Here is a 27,493-nt window from a genome sequence, read left to right as displayed (position 1 = left end):
AGGGCCACATGAGGTGAGCAGGAGCTCTGGCGTTGAAGATTAGACCATGCCTCTGCCATCAGAGAAGCGCCATGAACAGGGCCACATTAGGTGAGCAGGAGTTCTGGCGTTGATGATTAGACCATGCCTCTGCCATCAGAGAAGCGCTGTGAACAGGGCCACATTAGGTGAGCAGGAGCTCTGGCATTGACGATTAGACCATGCCTCTGCCATCAGAGAAGCACCATGAACAGAGACACATTAGGTGCGCAGGAGGTCTGGCCTTGAAGATTAGACCATGGCTCTGTCATCAGAGAAGCGCCGTGAACAGGGCCACATGAGGTGAGCAGGAGCTCTGGCGTTGATGATTAGACCATGCCTCTGCCATCAGAGAAGCACCATGAACAGGGCCACATGAGGTGAGCAGGAGCTCTGGCGTTGAAGATTAGACCATGCCTCTGCCATCAGAGAAGCGCCATGAACAGGGCCACATTAGGTGAGCAGGAGCTCTGGCGTTTATGATTAGACCATGCCTCTGCCATCAGAGAAGCACCATGAACAGGCCCACATTAGGCGAGCAAGAGCTCTGGCGTTGAAGATTAGACCATGCCTCTGCCATCAGAGAAGCGCCATGAACAGGGCCACATTAGGTGAGCAGGGGCTCTGGCGTTGATGATTAGACCATGCCTCTGCCATCAGAGAAGCACCATGAACAGGCCCACATTAGGCGAGCAAGAGCTCTGGCGTTGAAGATTGGACCATGCTTCTGCCATCAGAGAAGCGCCATGAACAGAGCCACATTAGGCGAGCAGGAGCTCTGGCGTTGAAGATTAGACCATGCCTCTGCCATCAGAGAAGTGCCATGAACAGGGCCACATTAGGCGAGCAGGAGCTCTGGCGTTGAAGATTAGACCATGCCTCTGCCATCAGAGAAGCGCAGTGAACAAGGCCACATGAGGTGAGCAGGAGCTCTGGCGTTGAAGGTTAGACCATTCCTCTGTCATCAGAGAAGCGCAGTGAACAGGGCCACATGAGGTGAGCAGGAGCTCTGGCGTTGAAGATTAGACCATGCCTCTGCCATCAGAGAAGCACCATGAACAGGACTACATGAGATGAGCAGGAGCTCTGGCGTTGAAGATTAGACCATGCCTCTGCCATCAGAGAAGCGCCATGAACAGGGCCACATTAGGTGAGCAGGAGTTCTGGCGTTGATGATTAGACCATGCCTCTGCCATCAGAGAAGCGCTGTGAACAGGGCCACATTAGGTGAGCAGGAGCTCTGGCATTGACGATTAGACCATGCCTCTGCCATCAGAGAAGCACCATGAACAGAGACACATTAGGTGCGCAGGAGGTCTGGCCTTGAAGATTAGACCATGCCTCTGCAATCAGAGAAGCGCCATGAACAGGGCCACATTAGGTGAGCAGGAGCTCTGGCGTTGATGATTAGACCATGCCTCTGCCATCAGAGAAGTGCCATGAACAGGGCCACATGAGGTGAGCAGGAGCTCTGGCGTTGATGATTAGACCATGCCTCTGCCATCAGAGAAGCGCCATGAACAGGGCTACATTAGGTGCGCAGTAGCTCTGGCGTTGATGATTAGACCATGCCTCTGCCATCAGAGAAGCACCATGAACAGGGCCACATTAGGTGAGCAGGAGCTCTGGCGTTGATGATTAGACCATGCCTCTGCCATCAGAGAAGCACCGTGAACAGGGCCACATTAGGTGAGCAGGAGCTCTGGCATTGACGATTAGACCATGCCTCTGCCATCAGAGAAGCACCATGAACAGAGACACATTAGGTGCGCAGGAGGTCTGGCCTTGAAGATTAGACCATGCCTCTGCCATCAGAGAAGCGCCATGAACAGGGCCACATAGGTGAGCAGGAGCTCTGGCGTTGATGATTAGACCATGCCTCTGCCATCAGAGAAGCACCATGAACAGGGCCACATTAGGTGAGCAGGAGCTCTGGCGTTGATGATTAGACCATGCCTCTGCCATCAGAGAAGCACCATGAACAGGGCCACATTAGATGAGCAGGAGGTCTGGCGTTGAAGATTAGACCATGCCTCTGCAATCAGAGAAGCGCCATGAACAGGGCCACATTAGGTGAGCAGGAGCTCTGGCGTTGAAGATTAGACCATGCCTCTGCCATCAGAGAAGCGCCATGAACAGGGCCACATGAGGTGAGCAGGAGCTCTGGCGTTGATGATTAGACCATGCCTCTGCCATCAGAGAAGCGCCATGAACAGGGCTACATTAGGTGCGCAGGAGCTCTGGCGTTGATGATTAGACCATGCCTCTTCCATCAGAGAAGCGCAGTGAACAGGGCCACATGAGGTGAGCAGGAGCTCTGGCGTTGAAGATTAGACCATGCCTCTGCCATCAGAGAAGCACCATGAACAGGGCCACATGAGGTGAGCAGGAGCTCTGGCGTTGATGATTAGACCATGCCTCTGCCATCAGAGAAGCACCATGAACAGGGCCACATGAGGTGAGCAGGAGTTCTGGCGTTGATGATTAGACCATGCCTCTGCCATCAAAGAAGCGCCGTGAACAGGGCCACATTAGGTGAGCAGGAGCTCTGGCATTGACGATTAGACCATGCCTCTGCCATCAGAGAAGCACCATGAACAGAGACACATTAGGTGCGCAGGAGGTCTGGCCTTGAAGATTAGACCATGCCTCTGCAATCAGAGAAGCGCCATGAACAGGGCCACATTAGGTGAGCAGGAGCTCTGGCGTTGATGATTAGACCATGCCTCTGCCATCAGAGAAGCGCCATGAACAGGGCCACATGAGGTGAGCAGGAGCTCTGGCGTTGATGATTAGACCATGCCTCTGCCATCAGAGAAGCGCCATGAACAGGGCTACATTAGGTGCGCAGTAGCTCTGGCGTTGATGATTAGACCATGCCTCTGCCATCAGAGAAGCACCATGAACAGGGCCACATTAGGTGAGCAGGAGCTCTGGCGTTGATGATTAGACCATGCCTCTGCCATCAGAGAAGCACCGTGAACAGGGCCACATTAGGTGAGCAGGAGCTCTGGCATTGACGATTAGACCATGCCTCTGCCATCAGAGAAGCACCATGAACAGAGACACATTAGGTGCGCAGGAGGTCTGGCCTTGAAGATTAGACCATGCCTCTGCCATCAGAGAAGCGCCATGAACAGGGCCACATAGGTGAGCAGGAGCTCTGGCGTTGATGATTAGACCATGCCTCTGCCATCAGAGAAGCACCATGAACAGGGCCACATTAGGTGAGCAGGAGCTCTGGCGTTGATGATTAGACCATGCCTCTGCCATCAGAGAAGCACCATGAACAGGGCCACATTAGATGAGCAGGAGGTCTGGCGTTGGGCCTGCTACACCCAGAGCTCCTGTGAGAAGATGAGCAAAACCACAAAAGTAGTACAGGTGGGAAAGAAGGTGTGGAGACCTCCTGCCCAAAATGTGAAGGCCGCCATCATAAAGACTTTGATGATATGAAACTATGTAGGTCACATACTCAAGAAAGTAAACTGCAAACTGTTAGCTGTGCCACAGGGAGCGATTCATGGCTGCCAAGAGAAACAGGGATGGCAGGTGTTGGCAGAATGCTACCTTTACGGTTAAGTGGGGTCTTGAATGTAGTCACTTAATGACAGCTGGATGCATGCAGAATATATCCACCATAATTTAGCAAACCAGATGTTTTAGAATTTGCCGAATGTACCAATTCTAGGCTTTCATTTGATTATAACCAATGCATTTTTCCTCCCACACTCCTGCACGCATCTGCTTTCACATACAACTCGAATGACACTCTGCACAACACTTCTGCCATAAGAATCTAGCTACCTTTCATGACATAAATTTGAACTGTAGCGACACACATAACTGACTATCCTCTTAGACACCCTCTAGGTTATTTCCCCAGTGTGCATCTCTCCACCCATACACATGCCAATTAGACATGGGTGGCTAGCAGGGACTCAGCCAAACCCTCATAACCTTTAATGGCCATTAGGCACACACGCATACTAGCACCTCCTAACCTTTCCCATACTTCAGTCCCCCCGAGGGCTTTCAACCTACAGCGTCTTGGGACCATACCCGTGGTGAAAGGCGCTAGAAAAATAATGACAACGAATGAATGAAGGTTGGGAAGCACCACTTTGATCGTAAAGGATGGAAATTGTAATTCCTGAAGAGCCAAGAACCTTAGTGGATTGCACTAAGTGATTGCCAAATCCTTTCTTTCCATCACTGACTACGTGGAATCGTTTTAAATCCCTGCTGCGAATTGCTGGAATGAGGGCGGTGCGCCAGTGTCCAGCCATGATTCTGCTAAGAACATTACGCGGATGGAAAATGAATCATGTAAACAATGGATCTCTCTCCTATTCCTTGGCTCATCTCCGAGTCAAAAATGCAGCCATCTTGGGGGCGAATTGCAAGCATTTGTGCCGTCCTAGCTCAAGCGGCGCTTTGCTCTTCAATCCTGCCCCGACCGTCCTTTGCACTGTAATACATTATATTATATTATATTATATTATATTATATGACAACAGATACAGTGCCGTACGAATTGGGGGCAGGCCTCTAAATAGTTATTACAAAAAAAGAGTACTTTTTTGCACTTTGAGGCAATTTGTGAAAAGAGAATACGTTTTAAGAAACAATCCTGGGGCGGTATGCTAGGGCATTTTGCCCCAAAAACAATTAATCAAAAAAAGAAGAAGCTGTTGAGTTTTTAAGGGCATTATTGCCCATTTGCTTCACACATTGTGGTGCATTTAAGAGAAAATATGTTTTCCAGGCATAATAAAAGGGAATTCTGCTTGATCTGCAGGCGCCCCTGCTTGTTTTGTGGGGTGTACACACCATTTTGTCTCAAAATGCCCTTAATTCTTGGAAAAGGTCAAGCTCAGATTAAAAACAGACCCCTGCGGGGACAACGCATTGATTACGGGTGTGGTGCTCCACCTGTTACCAGGTGGTCCTGGGATGGAGAAAGGACATTCTGCCATTAGAATCAGGTCTTTCAACCACAACAGCCAGACAGTGTGCAGATGAACGGGTGCCAAACTCTTGCACGACTCTGAGACGTGTCTTGTCCCAGCCTTATTGTCCCAGCTCAAACTGCCCTCTCACAAGAGACCCCTGAGAGGCGGAAAGAGCTCTCCAGTAGGCGTGGAACGAGAGCCCCATATAATGCTATCAAAGATGACGCCTGAACAGCCTAGTTCTTGCCTCACACAGATCTGTTTATGTAGGATGTACATGAGAAAAACAATAATGTCAAATGTCAAACAGTGTTTTGTAAAGAGCACGGCTGCCCTTGGCACAGCGAACATCGGACCGGAGGAAGATAATTTATTTAAGGTCAAAAAACCCTTAAACTGAGGTCTGCTTGTCACCTTCTGGCCCTGTTAGGTCAGGATCTGCCTCAAATTTAGACCTAAAAACAATTACTCAATACTGCACACCTATTTTTGTATGAATTAAGGGGTAATTATTTTAGACAAGTAAGAAAAGTTTCAGAAAGTCAAGGTGCAGGGAAGAATAGATTTAGACCTATCAAGAACGTCAGGTAAAAACCTGGATTCAGTGTCAGAAGTGACTGTGCACTTCTGCAGATTTCTAAGGGTGCAGTCTGGACAAAAGAGACACTCAAGTGCTGGTGGATCCACTTAACGTTTTCTTTTCATCAACAACTTGTTTAACTCTTTGGTGGTACTTGGTCAACACATTTCACCAGGTGCATTTCTCACATGCTAAGGCCCAGTGGGGCACATGGGTAGTATCTGCCAGCCTTGTGGTGAGGGTCCAAGCATCAAATGCCCACAAGATAGCGACCAGGGTTAGCGAAATGGCACCTAGTGACGTCATTCTGGAAACCTACCTTAAAGGGCATGATGCGCCGAAATTAGGAGAAGTGGAAAGCGAGGGTGGACCATCAGGGGATTTAGGTATGAGATAAAGTCTCTGCTCAAAAACAAAAATGGGGTTTATTTTGCAGCATAGAAAATGTCTGACTTTTGAGGAGCTTCGTGATGAGACGGTACGAGGCTGAGTATATGAGTGGGCGCGTCACTGGCCAGGTGCGTGTGCCAGCCCTGGTGGGCAACATTGTGCCTCCTTCCTTGTGTTCACAGTAACAGAGACCTCCCTTCCGGCACCTCCCAACCCAGAATTGGTAGAGAGGTGTTCTTACCTTCTCACCCTTGGAACCAGAATCACCCTTCAATCCAGGAAGGCCGGGAGGACCCTGTGAAAAAGAGACATGCAATTACTGGCAGCCAAGGAGGAGAATAAGCAAATACAATGGGTAATGTAGTCTCATAAAACACTGCTCAGGACTGCAGAAAAATACAGCTACGGCACATGAGCCATGAGGTCAGAAGAGTGAGATACATAGAAGGACCCTCAAGCAAGAATCTCTGGTGGCATCTACTGAGATACACCCATGGATGCAGAAGCACGGACTGCACAGGATCCCTGGGGGCACCTACTGAGATACACTCAGGGAAGCGCAAGCACAGATCCCACTGGATCTCTGGGAGCACCTACTAAGATACACCCAGGGGCACACAAGTACAAATCCCACCGGATCTCCGGGGGCACCTACTGAGATACATACAGGGACGCACAAGCACAGATCCCACTGGATCTCTAGGGGCACCTACTGGGAAGTACCCAGGGATGCAGAAGCACAGATCCCACTTATCTCTGCGGGTACAGAATGAGACCGGCCTAGGGGTAAGAACCATGGACACCGCCTTGAACTCTGTGGACACAGACGGAGACACACTGAGAGGCCAGCCGCACAAAGACCAGCATGCTCTCTGGGGACGCAGAGTGAGGCACACTGAGGGAACAGCATGACAGGCAGACTGATAAACATCCAGTAACTAGCATCACAGAAAGAGTGATACAGCGACCCGATGCACAGACGCCATCAGCGGCTCTCAAGACAGAATGAGGCACACCCAGGAACCAGCAGCACAGAAAGATACATCCGAGGACCGGGAGCTCTGGAGACAAAGACAGAGGAACACCCAGAGATTGGTAGTACAGACAGTCCAGAGTGAGTATCACAGAAAGAGTGAGACACAGCCAGGGACCAGCAGCACAGACACCACCAGGAGCTCTGGGGATAAGCCCCATCCGCGCATTTGTCAGCACGGATGAGGCCTCGCTTTCTCTGGGGATGCAGAACTCTAGGCAGAAACAGTACAGTATTACCTAGTGACTTGAAACTTACCACTGGACCAGGTGGACCCGCTTGACCGGTTGTACCAGGCTGTCCTTGCTGACCCTACACATGAGAAGACAAAGAGAGAATGTTTAAGAAGTCAAATACTTGCGAAGGAATTTAGCCAACCAGATTCCAAGAATGACCAGATGCACTAAGGTTTGATCGAAAGTTGAGGGTCTGACCACTGAGGAACAGAAACCCCCAAAATACCCTGTAGATAGGCCCCATCCTAGCTGGTAGTGAAGGCTTGTGTTTCTCCTGTGAACCAGAGGCTGCACACCATCTGGGAGTGCAAGCCAATCATACAAGCATAGCCTTTACCATAACAGTAAATCACATTTGCCTCACCTACTGAAAAGGGGCCCAAGCACCAGTAATGCAACTATCTGGAACTATGGAAAGCCCTGCAACTCACCTACAAGACATCCTTCATCCCACCTCACATAGATAATGTACCCAGAGGTTTGCGGGATGCTTAACAATCTTCAGACATCCTTCATCCCACTTCACAGAGATAATGTACCCCGAGTTTTGCAGGATGCGTGACAAGCGTCAGACATCTTTCATCTTGCCTCACATAGATAATGCACCCAGAGTTTTACGGGATGCGTGACAATCTTCAGACATCCTTCATCCCACCTCACAGAGTAAATGTACCCAGAGTTTTGCGGTATGCGTGACAATCGTCAGACATCCTTCATCCCACCTCACAGAGATAATGTACTCAGAGGTTTGCGTGATGCGTGACAATCTTCAGACATCCTTCATCCCACTTCACAGAGATAATGTACCCAGAGTTTTGCGGGATGCGTGACAATCTTCAAACATCCATCAACCCACTTCACAGAGATAATGTACCCAGAGGTTTGCGTGATGCGTGACAATCTTCAGACATCCTTCATCCCACTTCACAGAGATAATGTACCCAGAGGTTTGCGTGATGCGTGACAATCTTCAGACATCCTTCATCCCACTTCACAGAGATAATGTACCCAGAGTTTTGCGGTATGCTTGACAATCTTCAGACATCCTTCATCCCACCTCACAGAGATAATGTACCCAGAGGCTTGTGGGATGCATGACAATCTTCAGACATCCTTCATCTTGCCTCACAGAGACAACGTATCGAGAAGCTTGCCAGACATTTCCCAATTTTCAGACCTCAGTTGCGCAATGCGGCCCTGCCTTCGTTAGGCTGGCTTAGCTAGTCTGGGGCATACATGCCGAGCCACGTTCACCTTAAGCAGACAAATCCCAAACTGCTTTTGTCTGAAGACGTGTCTGGGGTTGCTGTTGGTACTCTTGTTCAGAGGAGATTTGCCTAGAATTTCGGTGATGGACTACCTTCAGGTGGGACAAAGACTGATATGCCTATATAAATGTCTCTTCTGTGAAAAGCGCAGTGAGCTAAAGCGTGGTTGAGACTCTCCCGGGGGCCATCCCCCCAAGAGCAGGTCAATGGGCCGTGTTTGTGCTGGTAGAGGGACTTCCAGACCTCTTTATGCTTTTGTAGTAGTATGCCTTTGGCCTGCTGAGGGGGACCTTTGATAGTTTGACATCCCCATCTCGTCTGCCACATATTAGTAGAATCCCAGAAAAGGGTGAAAGACTAACAGCCAACAAAAGCCATGTTACACCTGTCATTCTGCCTCTTGACGACCAATCCTGTGCCAAACTGATTTCACAAAACAAACACTCCTTCTCTCCACTGAGAACTGACCAATCCACACCCACTAAGGTCCGTTCCCACCAATGGTTTGCTTCCTCCTCTGAGGAGGGGCCCATCCCCACCTTCTGGAGCCCATTCCCATTAATGCTCCTCCTTCTCTGAGGAGGGGCCCATCCGCACCTTCTGAAGCCCATTCCGTTCTCTGAGGAGAGGCCCATCCCCACCTTCTGAAGCCCATTACCATTAATGCTCCTCCTCTGAGGAGGGGCCCATCCTCACCTTCTGAAGCCCACCTTCTGAAGCCCATTACCATTAATGCTCCTCCTTCTCTGAGGAGGGGCCCATCCTCACCTTCTGAAGCCCACCTTCTGGAGCCCATTCCCATTAATGCTCCTCCTTCTCTGAGGAGGGGCACATCCGCACCTTCTGAAGCCGATTCCGTTCTCTGAGGAGAGGCCCATCCCCACCTTCTGAAGCCCCATCCCCACCTTCTGAAGCCCATTCCCATTAGTGCTCCTCCTTCTCTGAAGAGGGGCCCATCCCAACCTTCTGAAGCCCATTCCCATTAATGCTCCTCCTTCTCTGAGGAGGGGCCCATCCCCACCTTCTGAAGCCCATTCCCATTAATGCTCCTCCTTCTCTGAGGAGGGGCCCATCCCCACCTTCTGAAGCCCATTCACATTAATGCTCCTCCTTCTCTGAGGAGAGGCCCATCCCCACCTTCTGAAGCCCATTCCCATTAATGCTCCTCCTTCTCTGCGGAGGGGCCCATCCTCACCTTCTGAAGCCCATTCCCTTCTCTGAGGAGAGGCCCATCCCCAACTTCTGAAGCCCATTCCCTTTTCTGAGGAGAGGCCCATCCCCACCTTCTGAAGCCCATTCCCATTAATGCTCCTCCTTCTCTGAGGAGGGGCCCATCCCCACCTTCTGAAGCCCATTCCCATTAATGCTCCTCCTTCTCTGCGTAGGGGCCCATCCCCACCTTCTGAAGCCCATTCTCATTAATGCTCCCCCTTCTCTGAGGAGAGGCCCATCCCCACCTTCTGAAGCCCATTCCCTTCTCTGAGAAGAGGCCCATCCCCACCTTCTGAAGCCCATTACCATTAATGCTCCCCCTTCTCTGAGGAGGGGCTCATCTGCACCTTTTGAAGCCCATTCCCTTCTCTGAGGAGAGGCCCATCCCCTCCTTCTGAAGCCCATTACCATTAATGCTCCTCCTTCTCCGAGGAGGGGCCTACCCCCACCTTCTGAAGCCCATTCCCATTAATGCTCCATTTTCTCTGAGGAGGGGCCCATCCTCACCTTCTGAAGCCCATTACCTTCTCTGAGGAGGGGCCAATCCGCACCTTCTGAAGCCATTCCCATTAATGCTCCTCCTTCTCTGCGGAGGGGCCCATCCTTTGAAGTTCATTTTTCCATTTCTGCCCATCCTCTTCTGAAGACTGACCAATCGGTCTCTTCTAAAGCTGTCTCCCGTAAGTGCTCCACCTATTCCTCAAAGTTTCTACTTATTCCTACCTTTTAAAATCCATTCCCACCAATGGTCCAGCTCCTCCAACAAAGAACAACTTCTAAAAATCCCTAATACGCTACTCGTTCAAGGAGTGCCATAGTGTCACCTTCTGAAGTTCATTTCTGCCAATACTGCACTTCCTCCTCTGGGGATTGACCTGCCCACACCACATCCGCAGTCCATGCCCAATAATACTAAATGTCCCCTTCCTTGCAATGACCAATACCACATTCTGCAGCCCATTCATACCAGTGCTCCAAGTTCCCCTGCAAGGACTGACCAATCTCTACCTTCTAAAATGCATACACGCCAGTGCTCCTTATCCCCCATTCTCCTCTTCCAAGGGGTGATCCCATCCTGCCTTCTGAAGCCCATACCATAATAGTTTTCCTCCTCCTCCTCGAAGGACTAATCAATCCCCACCTTGTGAAGCCCATTTACGTCAATGCTTCACCTCCTCCTGGGACCAAGCAATCTCTGCTTCTAAAATGCATACACGCACTGGCTCCTTACCCCCGTTCTCCACCTCCAAGGGCTGATCCCATCCTGCCTTCTGAAGTCCATGCCCCCCAATCGTTTTCCTCCCCCAACTTGTGAAGCCCATTCACGTCAATGCTTCACCTCCTCCTGGGACCAAGCAATCTCTACTTCTAAAGACAGCCCAACTAAAGCCTCTCCTCTGACAAATGGTCTTCTTTACCCATCAGCTGTATCACTTCGTACGTTCCTATGTCATCCATGGCTATGCTCTTCGCGCGAAGACGCATGCCCATCATAGTCTTAGTCTAACAGCGAGTCAAAGAGGAGAAGACTTTTCTAGCTCTTACAGAGAGCCACATCACTTCTATAGGGAAACCTGGACAATCTGAGCATCAGATGGCGAGTCAGGGAAGAGCAAGGATCTAGATCATCCAACGTTCCATGTATCCAAGGAATACTGATTATTGATGGTGTGCATTGCTGGAAGGCTGATTCATAAAACAGGACCCCTGGACACCAATCTGGTACCCCCCAAACCCTTTTAGTTGTGTATCAGGGCACCCCACCCCCCCAAACCCTTTTAGTTGTGCATCAGGGCCAGTTTACATTGCGGTAAAGGGTGTTATAATTCAACACTGTCGGCCAGACATTCAGGGGCCCTCCCATGGATACATTTATGCAAAGAGCCCATGGTCATGTACCGTGGTCTTCCTCACTCACCCACTTGCTCATGCTTTTTTTCAGACTTTCTAAATTCCAATTGCAGCCATGATCACACCCATCACAGAATACCAAGCAAAACCTACCTCCCTCTTCTTACAAATTATGGTCTAAGTCATGAGAATACTCACCCCCCTAAAGCCCCTCCAATTTCTCTCTTCTGCCAACATTCAGCCCAAACCATAGTAATACTGCCACTCGAACATAACCTTAACCCCTTCTTACCCTATTCTGTAAACTTTCAGTACCAGCCATGGGCATACCTCCACCTGAACCACCTTAACCCCTTGTTGCACTTTCCTTCCAGCATCCACTCCAAAGCATGGCCATACCTCCATCTGAAGACCACCTTAAACGCTTGTTGCACTTTCCTTCTAACATCCAGTCCAAGCCATTGTCATACCTCCATCTGAAGACCACCTTAACCCCTTCTTGCTCTTTCCTTCTAACATCCAGTCTAAGCCATGGTCATACCTCTATCTGAAGACCACATTAACCTCTTGTTGCACTTTCCTTCTAACATCCAGTCCAAGCCATTGTCATACCTCCATCTGAAGACCACCTTAACCCCTTCTTGCTCTTTCCTTCTAACATCCAGTCTAAGCCATGGTCATACCTCTATCTGAAGACCACATTAACCCCTTGTTGTTCTTTCCTTCCAACATCCAGTCCAAGCCATGGCCATACCTCCATCTGAAGACCACCTTAACCTCTTGTTGCTCTTTCCTTTTAACATCCAGTCCAAGCCATGGTCATACCTCCCTCTGAATCTCACTACAATGTTCAGTCTAAGCCATTGCTAGACCCCCTTCTGAATTCTGATCACGGAAACCTCATCCCTCTTCTTTTAGAAAGCCCGAGCTCACCCAGGGACGTGCCTTTTACTAAAGATCCCCTGCCTGGAGCTCAAACCTGACACCCAGAAAACAAGTAAACGTTGATCTTGCGCGGCACATTCCATGCCACGTGACATTTTTATCCACTGAAATACTGCCAGGTCAAACTCTATAGTCATTCAGGATATGTAATGGGACAGCTTTGCCCTGAAGGAAAGCAGTGTACACTCAGTCACAACCAGGAATCACCTTGAAATATGTCATTGTTGACATGCTCACGTCACGTGGTTGGCTAGGTACATTAATGAAGAAGTCAAAACCTAATGCCCATCCCCCCAGCATGGCCACCAGTGTTGACGATGTGCACATGTCGATACTCACCACAGGGCCAGGGATACCTCGTAGACCGTCCGTTCCTTGCTTTCCAGCAGGACCTTGTGCACCGACTGGCCCAGTCTTCCCTGGAGCCCCTCCAGCACCAGACTCTCCCTGAAAGCATTAAAAGAGAAGCAGAGTAAGTATAGCGAGGGGGTACGCAAGACCAACGTCTCATCCCATTGGGTCTGGATGTTGAAATAGGAGCGTAGAGTGTTCACAAGAATCTCTGCCAGCACAGCTGCAAATGCGCCTCTGAGATCTGGGCATGAACTGGATACATGCGCACACACACATCCTTCCAAGTGCTCCAGAAGAGCACTCGCGCATGGCACAAGATGGGTGCCTTGCTAGTAAGTCGACCGCACAGATCTGTCCTCGATAAGGCAGACCTTCACACAGCAAAGATGCCCTCTTGATATGATAGGTTATTTATAACGCGCTTAATACCCAGAGGTTTCTAAGCGCAGACCCAGGGATCGAACCTGAGTTGCTCTGTATCGTCTTGCTTCCAAGGCAAGCACGTTGCCCCTGAGCTATCCTCCCGAGGCTATCCTTGGGTTGAATGAGTCAAGGTCTATGTCTACATAGCCCAGGGCTCAACATTAAGATGGGATCAGCAGCAGCTAAAAGCAGCTCCTGAGCATCCGGCATTAACCAGCGACCAGGAGCTACCACTGGGGAACGAGGAGCTAGCATATAGTGTTCCGCAAATTTAACTTCTACATAAGATGGAAACATATAATTGTGTCCATTATTTTTGGACTTCCTATGCTTTAAATGTTGTATAGATGTGTCATAATGTTTATGTATAAATTGTCCCAAACACAACGAGTTAAAACTGCATAGTTGTGTTTGTTTGGCGTCAGTTGGCGTTGCCTCCTGTCAGCTGTTGGTGTGAAGCTAACGTGGCTCTTGTAAGCCACAGGTAGGAGCTAAATAGCTTCCTGCTCCCTTCATTTTCGAAACCCAGCATAGCAGTGCTAAGCAATGCTGGTGGCACTGGAGCTTCCACGTCGTGCGGGTGCTGTGAATTCCTGTGCATATGTTTAACTAAGCAATGAAATGAAGACTTGAATTCCTAGAAAATAGGATGGGGTTATCTGCAGGAATGCACCAGGGGCACGGGTAAAATGTATAAGCAAGAAACACTATGCAGAATCAATTCCAGCTGCACACCTGAGCTCAAAGGTGAACCCAGTCATGCCCACAAGCTGGAGTCAATGGATGATGATGATGTCACCGTGCAATGTCACATGATGGGGGAAGACTGAAGGTTCACCCCTGAAATCATGGGTAGATATGCATGCATGTAAAGAAGACCTACTTATATGAACAGCTGTAAAGATGTTCAAGCTAATAAATCGCGGGTGGTGTAGACGTGAGTCCTGAAGACCCCAAACTAGACCCTTGATGGACAGATTTTCTGGAACATCTAGTGGCACTAAAGAAGAAATGGCTGGTGCTGCTCAGGGTTAGCAGCTGATGTCACTAAAGAAGAAATAGTGAGTGCTGCTCAGGATCAGCGGCTGGTGTCACTAAAGAAGAAATGGTGAGTGCTGCTCAGGGTCAGCGGCTGGTGTCACTAAAGAAGAAATGGCTGGTGCTGCTCAGGGTTAGCAGCTGATGTCACTAAAGAAGAAATGGCGAGTGCTGCTCAGGGTCAGCGGCTGGTGTCACTAAAGAAGAAATGGCGAGTGCTGCTCAGGATCAGCGGCTGGTGTCACTAAAGAAGAAATGGCGAGTGCTGCTCAGGATCAGCGGCTGGTGTCACTAAAGAAGAAATGGCTGGTGCTGCTCCTGATCAGCGGCTGGTGTCACTAAAGAAGAAATGGCTGGTGCTGCTCCTGATCAGCGGCTGGTGTCACCAATGGACATCAACTAGTGTTATGATAGGACTGAGCCTGGTGCCACTAAGTACCAAAAGATGGTGTCTCTAGGGGTCAGTAAATAAAGTTAATAGGGAACTGTGGCTACTGTCACTAAAGAGACAATGGCTGGTTATTGGTATTTAATTTATAAAGCACAGTAATTGCCTCGGAGGAGACATCAAGGCGCTAAAATGCCACATGCTAATGCCACACTGGCACCAGAGCCGATGTCACCAAATATCACTGGGCGCTATTCCTAGGGACAGTAGCTAAAGTCACTTGTGGACTGTAGCTACTGTGACTTAGGAGACAATGTGTGCTGCTGCTCTTGGACAGCAGCTGATGTCACTAAGTACCAGTGGGTGGTGTCCTTAGGAGACAGTTGCAAATGTAAGTAGGGGGCTGTGGCTGGTGTCACTAAGAATCTCCATTATCATCCTCTGGAAATCACCGGTGGATATCCCAAAACAATCACAATGATCTGATCAGAAGGGATGCCATTACCCCCATTACCCCTGTACAGCCATGTGTCTGCCCAGGTGTTATGGGCATCAACCACTCCCTTTTTGTTCCTACTGCTCTTGGCTCACCCAGGGGCTAGAGAAAAGGGTAGGAAGTTGGTCCAGCTCAGAGTCGCTTGTAAGAAATGCAATCTGAACAAAGACCTCAACGTGGGTGGGCAAGGAAAACAGAATAATCTCAACATGGAAGGTTGAGGCCAACTCAAGATGTGCCTCAACATGGGAGGGAGAGATGAAATCAGAAAGTGTTTCACAATGAAAGGTCAAGGTCGATACAAGCCTCAGCATGGAGGCTGGAGGGTAAGGTCAACTCAAGATGTGCCTCAACATGGGAGGGAGAGATGAAATCAGAAAGTGTTTCACAATGAAAGGTCAAGGTCGATACAAGCCTCAGCATGGAGGCTGGAGGGTAAGGTCAACTCAAGATGTGCCTCAACATGGGAGGGAGAGATGAAATCAGAAAGTGTTTCACAATGAAAGGTCAAGGTCGATACAAGCCTCAGCATGGAGGCTGGAGGGTAAGGTCAACTCAAGATGTGCCTCAACATGGGAGGGAGAGATGAAATCAGAAAGTGTTTCACAATGAACGGTCAAGGTCGATACAAGCCTCAGCATGGAGGCTGGAGGGTAAGGTCAACTCAAGATGTGCCTCAACATGGGAGGGAGAGATGAAATCAGAAAGTGTTTCACAATGAAAGGTCAAGGTCGATACAAGCCTCAGCATGGAGGCTGGAGGGTAAGGTCAACTCAAGATGTGCCTCAACATGGGAGGGAGAGATGAAATCAGAAAGTGTTTCACAATGAAAGGTCAAGGTCGATACAAGCATCAGCATGGAGGCTGGAGGGTAAGGTCAACTCAAGATGTGCCTCAACATGGGAGGGAGAGATGAAATCAGAAAGTGTTTCACAATGAAAGGTCAAGGTCGATACAAGCCTCAGCATGGAGGCTGGAGGGTAAGGTCAACTCAAGATGTGCCTCAACATGGGAGGGAGAGATGAAATCAGAAAGTGTTTCACAATGAAAGGTCAAGGTCGATACAAGCCTCAGCATGGAGGCTGGAGGGTAAGGTCAACTCAAGTTGTGCCTCAACAAAGGAGGTCAGGAAAGTTGACGTCAACTGAGCATGGAACGGAATATGGGAGGCCGCAGACTACTTAACGTGGAAGGTTGATATCAACTCAAGGTGAGCCTAAAACAACCTAAGAGGCCAATGTCAACAAAAGGTGACCCTCCACGTGGAAGGCTGACAGCAATTCAAGTTATACCTCAGTGTAAGAGGCTGAAGTCAACTGTAGATGCATAACAACAGGGGAGGCCAACACCAACACAAGATGAAGCTTAAAATAGGACTAAGGATTACTCAAGATGAAATACAGCATGAGAAGCCGAGGCAGGTCAGCTCAAGACGAACATCAACCCTGGGGGTCAACCCAAGTGGAAAATTAGCATGGGAAGACAAAGTCCACTAAAGATGATCATAAAAAATATCAGGGTATCCAAGAAGAAACTCAAGATGGGAGGCAGAAGGAAGCTGAAATGGACTTCAGTTAGACAGCGCTCCCTGCACTGAAGTCATGTCCCGAGAGACGCCATCTCATTCCTAATGTGAGCTGCACGGACAGCCAGAGAGTCCGGAGCTGGTTGCAGCCCGTGCAAGAGCCGGAGTGTGAAGCGGGTTAGGCAGGTGGTGGGGGGGCATTCTGTTCCTAGGGGCTCCTTATGAACTAAAGAGTACGTTGATTGCCTGGAGGAGACACCTACATTTTCACTTCTGGGCAAATTGGTTCCCTCTGCGCATTAGCGACAGCATGAAAATTATATGCTGGCGTTAATCCATCTTTTTTGTCAAGCACATGGACCAGAGGCAAAAAGGCAGCAGATTTTGAGGTGCGTTTCCCCCACTATTTTGCGGGCAGTAATTTTGCACACCCCTATATATACTTGAATGATTTTATATGCTACCTTCACACCTTTAGCTCTGACTTCCTCTCACATTACTCCCAAGCAGACCCCAAATATAGTCAGGTGATGAGGAGCAAATCCGGTACCTTGAAGACCCTCCGTGTACTGAACTTCTCCCCCTCTACCACCCCAATGATCCCTGCATTTGCGGGATCTGAATGACACAAGGCCAAGTCAGATTGCAGTTTTGTCCTCCTTCTGTCTTCCCTTCCTCGTCTTGTCGCGCCTAGAAACACTTGTGTACAGGCGCGTTATAAATGACTTATCATATCATATCATATCTCAAGCAGCCCTCAAATATAGTCAGGTGATGATGAGGAAACCCCTGGTACCTTGGAGCCTTTCTCCCCATGTACATTGGAGCCTTTCCCTTAGTGCACGGAACGTCTCCCCCCTTCCACCCTAGTGGTCCCAAGCACCCCCCCGCCCCCCTTATACTCAGGCGATGAGGCGGTAGGCCCTGGTACCTTGGAGCCTTTCTCCCCATGTACATTGGAGCCTTTCCCTTAGTGCACTGAACGTCTCCCCCCTTCCGCCTTAGTGGTCCCAAGCAACCCCCCCGCCCCCCTTATACTCAGGCGATGAGGCGGTAGGTCCGGGTACACTGGAGCCTCCAAGGTACCAGAGAAGAAGGTTTCTCCTCTGTTGCCTTGGAGCCTTTCCCCCTCCATTCACTGCACCCCCCGCCCCCAGCCAGTCCCCCATCAGATGAAGGCCCCTCAGTGTCGCAGCCACGTACCTTGGCTCCCTTCTCGCCTTGGCGCCCCTCCGGCCCAGGTGTGCCCGCCGGACCCTGCAGGAGAGAGGGAAAGAAAGGCAGACATTAATGGCGGCGGGTGGGGGGCGTCGGTAGCAGCCCCTCTGCTTATATTTGCACCAGGAAGCGGCGGCCTGCACGGCCTGTTTATTTTTTGGGTTCAGGGCGATGGAATGTGCTGGAATTTCCTGGCGGGACACCGGGGAACAGGGGCGGCCTGATGCGAGGCAGATGTGAACACTGCGCCGATTGTGTGATGTGGGGAAGGAGCGGCGGATCACTTTACACCGCGGGGCCGGGGATGGGCGGCCAGCTGACAGTCACCCCCCTTCCACTCCCAGGTAGACTCCAGCCGGGCGCTCTTTAACTCGGCATGAAGTCATCGCATGGCTGCGATGCGTGAATGCAGAGCCTTCTGGGGCAGAGGCCACTGCATCCATGGCCTGGGTGAGTTCAGGGCCTTGGATGGGCGGCCAGCTGACAGTCACCCCCCTTCCACTCCCAGGTAGACTCCAGCCGGGCGCTCTTTAACCCGGCATGAAGTCATCGCATGGCTGCGATGCGTGAATGCAGAGCCTTCTGGGGGAGAGGCCACTGCATCCATGGCCTGGGCGAGTTTAGGGCCTCGGGGAGAGGCCACTGCATCCATGGCCTGGGCGAGTTCAAGGCCTCGGGGAGAGGTCACTGCATCCATGGCCTGGGCGAGTTCAGGGCCTCGGGGAGAGGTCACTGCATCCATGGCCTGGGCGAGTTCAGGGCCTCGGGAGAGGTCACTGCATCCACGGCGGGGAGAGGTCACTGCATCCACGGCCTGGGCGAGTTCAGGACCTCGGGGAGAGGTCACTGCATCCACGACCTGGGCGAGTTCAGGGCCTCGGGGAGAGGTCACTGCATCCACGGCCTGGGCGAATTCAGGGCATCGGGGAGAGGCCACTGCATCCATGGCCTGGGTGAGTTCAGGGCCCCGGGGAGAGGCCACTGCATACACGGCCTGGGCGAGTTCAGGGCCTCGGGGAGAGGTCACTGCATCCACGGCCTGGGCGAGTTCAGGACCTCGGGGAGAGGTCACTGCATCCACGGCCTGGGCGAGTTCAGGGCCTCGGGGAGAGGTCACTGCATCCACGGCCTGGGCGAGTTCAAGGCATCGGGGAGAGGTCACTGCATCCACGGCCTGGGTGAGTTCAAGACCTCGGGGAGAGGTCACTGCATCAATGGCCTGGGCGAGTTCAGGGCCTTGGGGAGAGGCCACTGCATTCATGGCCTGGGTGAGTTCAGGGCCTTGGGGAGAGGCCACGGCATCCATGACCTGGGTGAGTTGAGGGCCTTGGGGAGAGGTCACTGCATCCACGGCCTGGGCGAGTTCAGGGCCTCGGGGAGAGGTCACTGCATCCACGGCCTGGGCGAGTTCAGGGCATCGGGGAGAGGTCACTGCATCCACGGCCTGGGTGAGTTCAGGACCTCGGGGAGAGGTCACTGCATCAATGGCCTGGGCGAGTTCAGGGCCTTGGGGAGAGGCCACTGCATTCATGGCCTGGCGAGTTCAGGGCCTCGGGGAGACGCCACTGCAATGACTGCATACATGGCCTGGCCGAGTTCAGGGCCTCGGGGAGACGCCACGGCATCCATGACCTGGGTGAGTTCAGGGCCTTGGGGAGAGGCCACGGCATCCATGGCCTGGGCGAGTTCAGGGCCTCGGGGGACTCCACTGCATCCATGGCCTGGGCGAGTTCAGGGCCTCGGGGAGAGGCCACTGCATCCAGGACCTGGGTGAGTTGAGGGCCTTGGGGAGAGGCCACGGCATCCATGGCCTGGGCGAGTTCACAGCCTTTGGGAGAGGCCACTGCATCCATGGTGTGGGCGAGTTCAGGGCCTCGGAGAGAGGCCACTGCATCCATGGCCTGGGGAGTTCAGAGCCTCGGGGAGAGGCCACTGCATCCAAGGCCTGGGCGAGTTCAGGGCCTTGGATGGGCGGCCAGCTGACAGTCACTCCCCTTCCACTCCCAGGTAGACTCCAGCCGGGCGCTCTTTAACTCGGCATGAAGTCATCGCATGGCTGGGATGCATGAATGCAGTGCCTTCTGGGGGAGTGGCCACTGCATCCATGGCCTGGGCAAGTTCAGGGCCTCGGGGAGAGGTCACTGCATCAATGGCCTGGGCGAGTTCAGGGCCTCGGGGAGAGGTCACTGCATCCACGGCCTGGGCGAGTTCAGGGCCTCGGGGAGACGCCACTGCATCCATGACCTGGGTGAGTTCAGGGCCTTGGGGAGAGGCCACGGCATCCATGGCCTGGCCGAGTTCAGGGCCTCTGGGGACGCCACTGCATCCATGGCCTGGGCGAGTTCAGGGCCTCGGGGAGAGGCCACTGCATCCATGACCTGGGTGAGTTGAGGGCCTTGGGGAGAGGCCACGGCATCCATGCCCTGGGCGAGTTCATAGCCTTTGGGAGAGGCCACTGCATCCATGGTGTGGGTGAGTTCAGGGCCTCGGAGAGAGGCCACTGCTTTTCGACTGCTCAGCATGCATCCTAACTGTTTGAACACCACCCCATCCGTGCCCCCTTGTGACTGTCTTTTTTTAATATAATGGTTTTGTAGGGAGTTCAGGGCATTGGGGAGAGGCCACTGCATCCAAGGCCTGAGCGAGTTCAGGGCCTCGGGGAGAGGTCACTGCATCCATGGCCTGGGCGAGTTCAGGGCCTCGGGGAGAGGTCACTGCATCCATGGCCTGGGCGAGTTCAGGGCCTCGGGGAGAGGTCACTGCATCCATGGCCTGGGCGAGTTCAGGGCCTCGGGAGAGGTCACTGCATCCACGGCGGGGAGAGGTCACTGCATCCACGGCCTGGGCGAGTTCAGGACCTCTGGGAGAGGTCACTGCATCCACGACCTGGGCGAGTTCAGGGCCTCGGGGAGAGGTCACTGCATCCACGGCCTGGGCGAATTCAGGGCATCGGGGAGAGGCCACTGCATCCATGGCCTGGGTGAGTTCAGGGCCCCGGGGAGAGGCCACTGCATACACGGCCTGGGCGAGTTCAGGGCCTCGGGGAGAGGTCACTGCATCCACGGCCTGGGCGAGTTCAGGACCTCGGGGAGAGGTCACTGCATCCACGGCCTGGGCGAGTTCAGGGCCTCGGGGAGAGGTCACTGCATCCACGGCCTGGGCGAGTTCAGGGCATCGGGGAGAGGTCACTGCATCCACGGCCTGGGTGAGTTCAGGACCTCAGGGAGAGGTCACTGCATCAATGGCCTGGGCGAGTTCAGGGCCTTGGGGAGAGGCCACTGCATTCATGGCCTGGCGAGTTCAGGGCCTCGGGGAGACGCCACTGCAATGACTGCATACATGGCCTGGCCGAGTTCAGGGCCTCGGGGAGACGCCACGGCATCCATGACCTGGGTGAGTTCAGGGCCTTGGGGAGAGGCCACGGCATCCATGGCCTGGGCGAGTTCAGGGCCTCGGGGGACTCCACTGCATCCATGGCCTGGGCGAGTTCAGGGCCTCGGGGAGAGGCCACTGCATCCAGGACCTGGGTGAGTTGAGGGCCTTGGGGAGAGGCCACGGCATCCATGGCCTGGGCGAGTTCACAGCCTTTGGGAGAGGCCACTGCATCCATGGTGTGGGCGAGTTCAGGGCCTCGGAGAGAGGCCACTGCATCCATGGCCTGGGGAGTTCAGAGCCTCGGGGAGAGGCCACTGCATCCAAGGCCTGGGCGAGTTCAGGGCCTTGGATGGGCGGCCAGCTGACAGTCACCCCCCTTCCACTCCCAGGTAGACTCCAGCCGGGCACTCTTTAACTCGGCATGAAGTCATCGCATGGCTGGGATGCATGAATGCAGTGCCTTCTGGGGGAGAGGCCACTGCATCCATGGCCTGGGCAAGTTCAGGGCCTCGGGGAGAGGTCACTGCATCAATGGCCTGGGCGAGTTCAGGGCCTCGGGGAGAGGTCACTGCATCCACGGCCTGGGCGAGTTCAGGGCCTCGGTGAGACGCCACTGCAATGATTGCATACATGGCCTGGGCGAGTTCAGGGCCTCGGGGAGACGCCACTGCATCCATGACCTGGGTGAGTTCAGGGCCTTGGAGAGAGGCCACGGCATCCATGGCCTGGCCGAGTTCAGGGCCTCGGGGGACGCCACTGCATCCATGGCCTGGGCGAGTTCAGGGCCTCGGGGAGAGGCCACTGCATCCATGACCTGGGTGAGTTGAGGGCCTTGGGGAGAGGCCACGGCATCCATGCCCTGGGCGAGTTCATAGCCTTTGGGAGAGGCCACTGCATCCATGGTGTGGGTGAGTTCAGGGCCACGGGGAGAGGCCACTGCATCCATGGCCTGGGGAGTTCAGGGCATTGGGGAGAGGCCACTGCATCCAAGGCCTGGGCGAGTTCAGGGCCTTGGGAAGAGGCCTCGCATCCATGGCCTGGGCGAGTTCAGGGCCTCGGGGAGAGGCCACTGCATCCATGACCTGGGTGAGTTCAGGGCCTTGGGGAGAGGCCACGGCATCCATGGCCTGGGCAGGTTCAGGGCCTTTGGGAGAGGTCACTGCATCAATGGCGTGGGCGAGTTCAGGGCCTCGGGGAGAGGCCACTGCATCCATGGCCTGGGGAGTTCAGGGCCTCGGGGAGAGGCCACTGCATCCATGGCATGGGCGAGTTCAGGGCCTTCTGGGGGAGAGGCCACTGCATCCATAGCTTGTGTGAGTTCAGGGCCTGGGGGTGCAGTGGGGGCTGGTCACCGATACATGGTTTGGGAGAGATCGGGGTAGTCTGGGAAGAGGCCACTGTGTCGATTGGGTGAGTTCAGGGCCTGGGGGGGGGGGGGCAGAGAGCCTGTTCACCTCATACATGGCCTGAGGCGGAGGGCATCTGGTCACTGGGTGGGTGTATTTAGGATTTGAGAGCGAGAAGTCACTGCATCCATGGCCTGGGGAGTTCAGGGCCTCGGGGAGAGGCCACTGCATCCAAGGCCTGGATGAGTTCAGGGCCTTGGGAAGAGGCCTCGCATCCATGGCCTGGGTGAGTTCAGGGCCTCGGGGAGACGCCACTGCATCCATGGCCTGGGCGAGTTCAGGGCCTTGGGAAGAGGCCTCGCATCCATGGCATGGGCAAGTTCAAGGCCTCGGGGAGAGGCCACTGCATCCAGGACCTGGGTGAGTTCAGGGCCTTGGGGAGAGGCCACGGCATCCATGGCCTGGGCGAGTTCAGGGCCTTTGGGAGAGATCACTGCATCCATGGAGTGGGCGAGTTCAGGGCCTCGGGGACAGGCCACTGCATCCATGGCCTGGGGAGTTCAGGGCCTCGGGGAGAGGCCACTGCATCCATGGCATGGGCGAGTTCAGGGCCTTCTGGGGGAGAGGCCACTGCATCCATTGTGTGGGCGAGTTCAGGGTCTTGGGGAGAGGCCACTGCATCCATGGCCTGGGTGAGTTCAGAGCCTTCTGGGGACACGTCACTGCATTCATGGCCTGGGCGAGTTCAAGGCCTCGGGGAGAGGCCACTGCATCCATGGCCTGGGTGAGTTCAGGGCCTTCTGGAAAGAAGCCACTGCATCCATAGCTTGTGTGAGTTCGGGGCCTGAGGGTGCAGTGGGGGCTGGTCACTGATACATGGTTTGGGAGAGATCGGGGTAGTCTGGGAAGAGGCCACTGCGTCGATTGGTTGAGTTCAGGGCCTGGGGGGGGGGCAGAGAGCCTGTTCACCTCATACATGGCCTGAGGGCCTGAGGCGGAGGGCATCTGGTCACTGGGTGGGTGTATTTAGGATTTGAGAGCGAGAAGTCACTGCATCCATGGGTTGGGTTACGGCAGGGCCTTGTGTGGGGACTACTGCATCCCATGAATTGGTGAGTTCAGGGCTTGGCAGGGGGTGAGGTCACTATGGGTCGGGTGAGTTCAAGACATTGAGAGGAGAGGTCAGTGCGTTGGCTGAGATGTTACTGCATCGCTCAGTTGGTTGAGTTTGGGCCCTTAGGAAGAGACATAATTGGCTCACTGGATTGGGTGAGTTCAGCACCTTGAAAATGAGAGGTCACTGCATCGTGGCCTGGATGAGGTAAGAGCGTTGAGGGGAAGAAGTTACTGCATCCAGGACATGGGTAGCTCTGGAAGGGGAAAGATCCCTGCATTACTGGGATAGGTGAGTTCAGCCCCTTGAAGAGGAGCGGTCACTGCATCATGGCTTGGGTGAGTTGCTGGCCTTTATTTTGACGGGCTTGTTTGGACTTAATGAGGCAGATAAGAGGAGGCCGTTACTGAAGGGCTCTGGGGGACACCAACACTTGCCCTTGACTGTTAGACACCACATCACTCGCAGGAGGCAAGCACTCCAGCCATCCATGGCTGAATGATGCCACATCACAGGGAGCAGACAAGCACTCCAGCCATCCATGGCTGAATGGCACCACATCTCTCAGAGGAGGAAAGCCCTCTAGCCATCAGTTGCAGAATGATACCACATCCCGCAGAGGAGGCAAGACCTCCAGCCATCAGTTGTAGAATGACACCACATCTCTCAGAGGAGGCAAGCCCTCCAGCCATCAGTTGCTTAATTATACCACATCCCACAGAGGAGGCAAGCACTCCAGCCATCAGTTGTAGAATGATACCACATCTCTCAGAGGAGGCACGCCCTCCAGCCATCAGTTGTAGAATGATACCACATCTCTCAGAGGAGGCAAGCCCTCCAGCCATCAGTCGTAGAATGATACCACATCTCTCAGAGGAGGCAAGCCCTCCAGCCATCAGTTGCTTAATTATACCACATCTCTCAGAGGAGGCAAGCCCTCCAGCCATCAGTTGCTTAATTATACCACATCTCTCAGAGGAGGTAAGCACTCCAGCCATCATGTGCATATTGATACCACATCTCTGATGAGACAAGGCCTCCAGCCATTAGTTGCAGAATTACACCATATCACTCACAGGAGGTAACCACTACAGCCATCAGTTGCAGAATGACACCACATCACTCAGAGGAGGCAAGCACTCCAGCCATCAGTTGTAGAATGATACCACATCACCCACAGAGGGTAACCGCTCCAGTCACCCACATAGGACAGCCACTCCAGCCCTCGAATGTGGGACGATATGTCACTCACTCATCAGGGCAATCCTTCATTGACCCGGCTGTAGGAGGCTCAGTGGAGACAACTAAAGCAGCCCCCAGCTGCAAGAAAATACATCACCCGGAGGTGGCAACCACTCCAGCCCTCACCTGCAGAAACAACACACATCATGCAGTGAAGAGTGGCGCTCCAGCCCTCATCTGCAGGGAATGGCCACATCACTCACAGGAAGAAACCACTGCACTCCTGACCACAGGGGATCACAATGCCAACTGGTGGGCTTGCAAGACAAGAGATAGACTCCAAGCATTGGGAATGAACCCCAGCGTAGGCCTGATTACTTGTTTAGGCAAGGCCTCCAGTCTCTCAGAAGGAAGGGGTGGGAGTGTAGGTTTCCAGGGAATGGGGTCTCACCTAAAAGATTGGAATCACACAGGGACCAAGACATAAAACATGAAACATCATGTGTGGGTACTTACCCGCTTCCCTGGAGGACCAGGGGGGCCGTTCTCACCCGTGGGGCCAGGAGAACCCTAGAAGAATGTAGAAAAAGATTAACAACATAAGCCCAAATGGAATCAGAGAACTGAAGCGAGAAACAGAAACGCAAACATTAATTCCTAGAGATAAGAGTACACGGGAGAGAAAAAGAGAACAAAATGATTCCTCCACTGACAGGAAACTTCAAAGAGAAACATAAACATTAATTCCCAGAGATAAAGAGTGCAGGGGAGAAAACAAAAGAAAACATGATTCCTCAATAACAGGGACCTACAAAAAGAAACAGAAACACAGAGGAGGCATCATAGACAGAGAGAGAGTACAGAGGAGAGAAACAGCAAGACAGAGGAGGCATCAGAGACAGAGTACAGAGGAGTGAAACAGAAACAGAGGAGCTATCAGAAACAGAGTACAGAGGAGAGAAACAGCAAGACAGAGGAGGCATCATAGACAGAGACAGAGTACAGGGGAGAGAAACAGAAACACAGAGGAGGTATCATCGACAGAGTACAGGCGAGAGAAACAGCAACACAGAGGAGGCATCATAGACAGAAAGAGAGAGTACAGAGGAGAGCAACAGCCAGAAAGAGCAGGCATCATAGACAGAGTACAGAGGAGAGAAACAGCAAGACAGAGGAGGCATCATAGACAGCGACAGAGTGCAGGCGAGATAAACAGAAACACAGAGGAGGCATCAGAGACAGAGTACAGAGGAGAGAAACAGCAAGACAGAGGAGGCATCATAGACAGAGACAGAGTACAGGGGAGAGAAACAGAAACACAGAGGAGGCATCAGAGACAGAGTACAGAGGAGAGAAACAGCAAGACAGAGGAGGCATCATAGACAGAGATAGAGTACATAGGAGAGAAACAGAAACTCTAAGGATTCTGCCCCAGACAGAGAATGAGGGACATACACAGAAACACAAAGATACATCTGCAGGCCGATATAGCACTGTGGAGCGAAACAGAAACTCAAAGGATTTGTCATAGACAGGGACAGAGTGCAGGGGGAGAAACGGAGACACAAGATTCATTGTAGAGAGAGAGAGAGAGAGAGAGAGAGAGCGCGAGAGAGAGAGTGTGTGTAGGGAAGAGAAATAGACACAACAGATTTACCATGGACAGAGACAGAGCACTGCAGAGAGATAGACAAGTTTCATCATTGACAGGACACAGGGGAGAGAAACAGAGACATAAGGGATTCATCTACAGAGAAGGAGGTAGAGAAACAAGGAAGGGGCATGATAGACAGAGATAGAGCACTCGGGAGAAAAAGACAAACGCTAAGGATTCATCATAGAGACAGAGCACTGGGGAGAGAAAGAGAAACATAAAGGATTCATCGTAGAGACAGAGCACTCGGGAGAGAAAGAGAAACATGAAGGATTAATCGTAGAGACAGAGCACTCGGGAGAGAAAGAGAAACATAAAGGATTCATCGTAGAGACAGAGCACTCGGGAGAGAAAGAGAAACATAAAGGATTCATCATAGAGACGGAGCACTCGGGAGAGAAAGAGAAACATGAAGGATTCATCATAGAGACAGAGCACTCGGGAGAGAAAGAGAAACATGAAGGATTCATCATAGAGACAGAGCACTCGGGAGAGAAAGAGAAACATAAAGGATTCATCATAGAGACAGAGCACTCGGGAGAGAAAGAGAAACATAAAGGATTCATCATAGAGACAGAGCACTGGGGAGAGAAAGAGAAACATAAAGGATTCATCATAGAGACAGAGCACTCGGGAGAGAAAGAGAAACATAAACATAAAGGATTCATCATAGAGACAGAGCACTCGGGAGAGAAAGAGAAACATAAAGGATTCATCATAGAGACAGAGCACTGGGGAGAGAAAGAGAAACAAAAAGGATTCATCGTAGAGACAGAGCACTCGGGAGAGAAAGAGAAACATGAAGGATTCATCGTAGAGACAGAGCACTGGGGAGAGAAAGAGAAACATGAAGGATTCATCATAGAGACAGAGCACTCGGGAGAGAAAGAGA

The 27,493-nt window shown here is 52.5% G+C and overlaps 1 protein-coding gene across 8 annotated transcripts in view; it reads right to left on the bottom strand.

The window, feature by feature from the left end:
• Positions 1-27,493, bottom strand: part of COL11A2 (collagen type XI alpha 2 chain) — a 279,999-nt gene that overhangs the window by 17,621 nt on the left and 234,885 nt on the right. For all 8 annotated transcript variants that reach the window (XM_069635257.1, XM_069635251.1, XM_069635250.1 and 5 more), the window contains 5 exons: positions 25,464-25,517; positions 17,916-17,969; positions 12,828-12,935; positions 7,235-7,288; positions 6,185-6,238 (listed from right to left, as the gene is read on the bottom strand). In XM_069635257.1, the coding sequence (XP_069491358.1) occupies positions 6,185-6,238; positions 7,235-7,288; positions 12,828-12,935; positions 17,916-17,969; positions 25,464-25,517 (324 nt within the window). The remainder of the gene's footprint in view (positions 1-6,184; positions 6,239-7,234; positions 7,289-12,827; positions 12,936-17,915; positions 17,970-25,463; positions 25,518-27,493) is intronic.

This window comes from Ambystoma mexicanum, chromosome 13 (genome assembly GCF_040938575.1).
Source record: "Ambystoma mexicanum isolate Mex_15411 chromosome 13, UKY_AmexF1_1, whole genome shotgun sequence".
Lineage (NCBI taxonomy): Eukaryota > Metazoa > Chordata > Amphibia > Caudata > Ambystomatidae > Ambystoma > Ambystoma mexicanum.
Note: the sequence above shows the minus strand (reverse complement) of the source record. Positions and strands in the feature narration are given on the sequence as shown.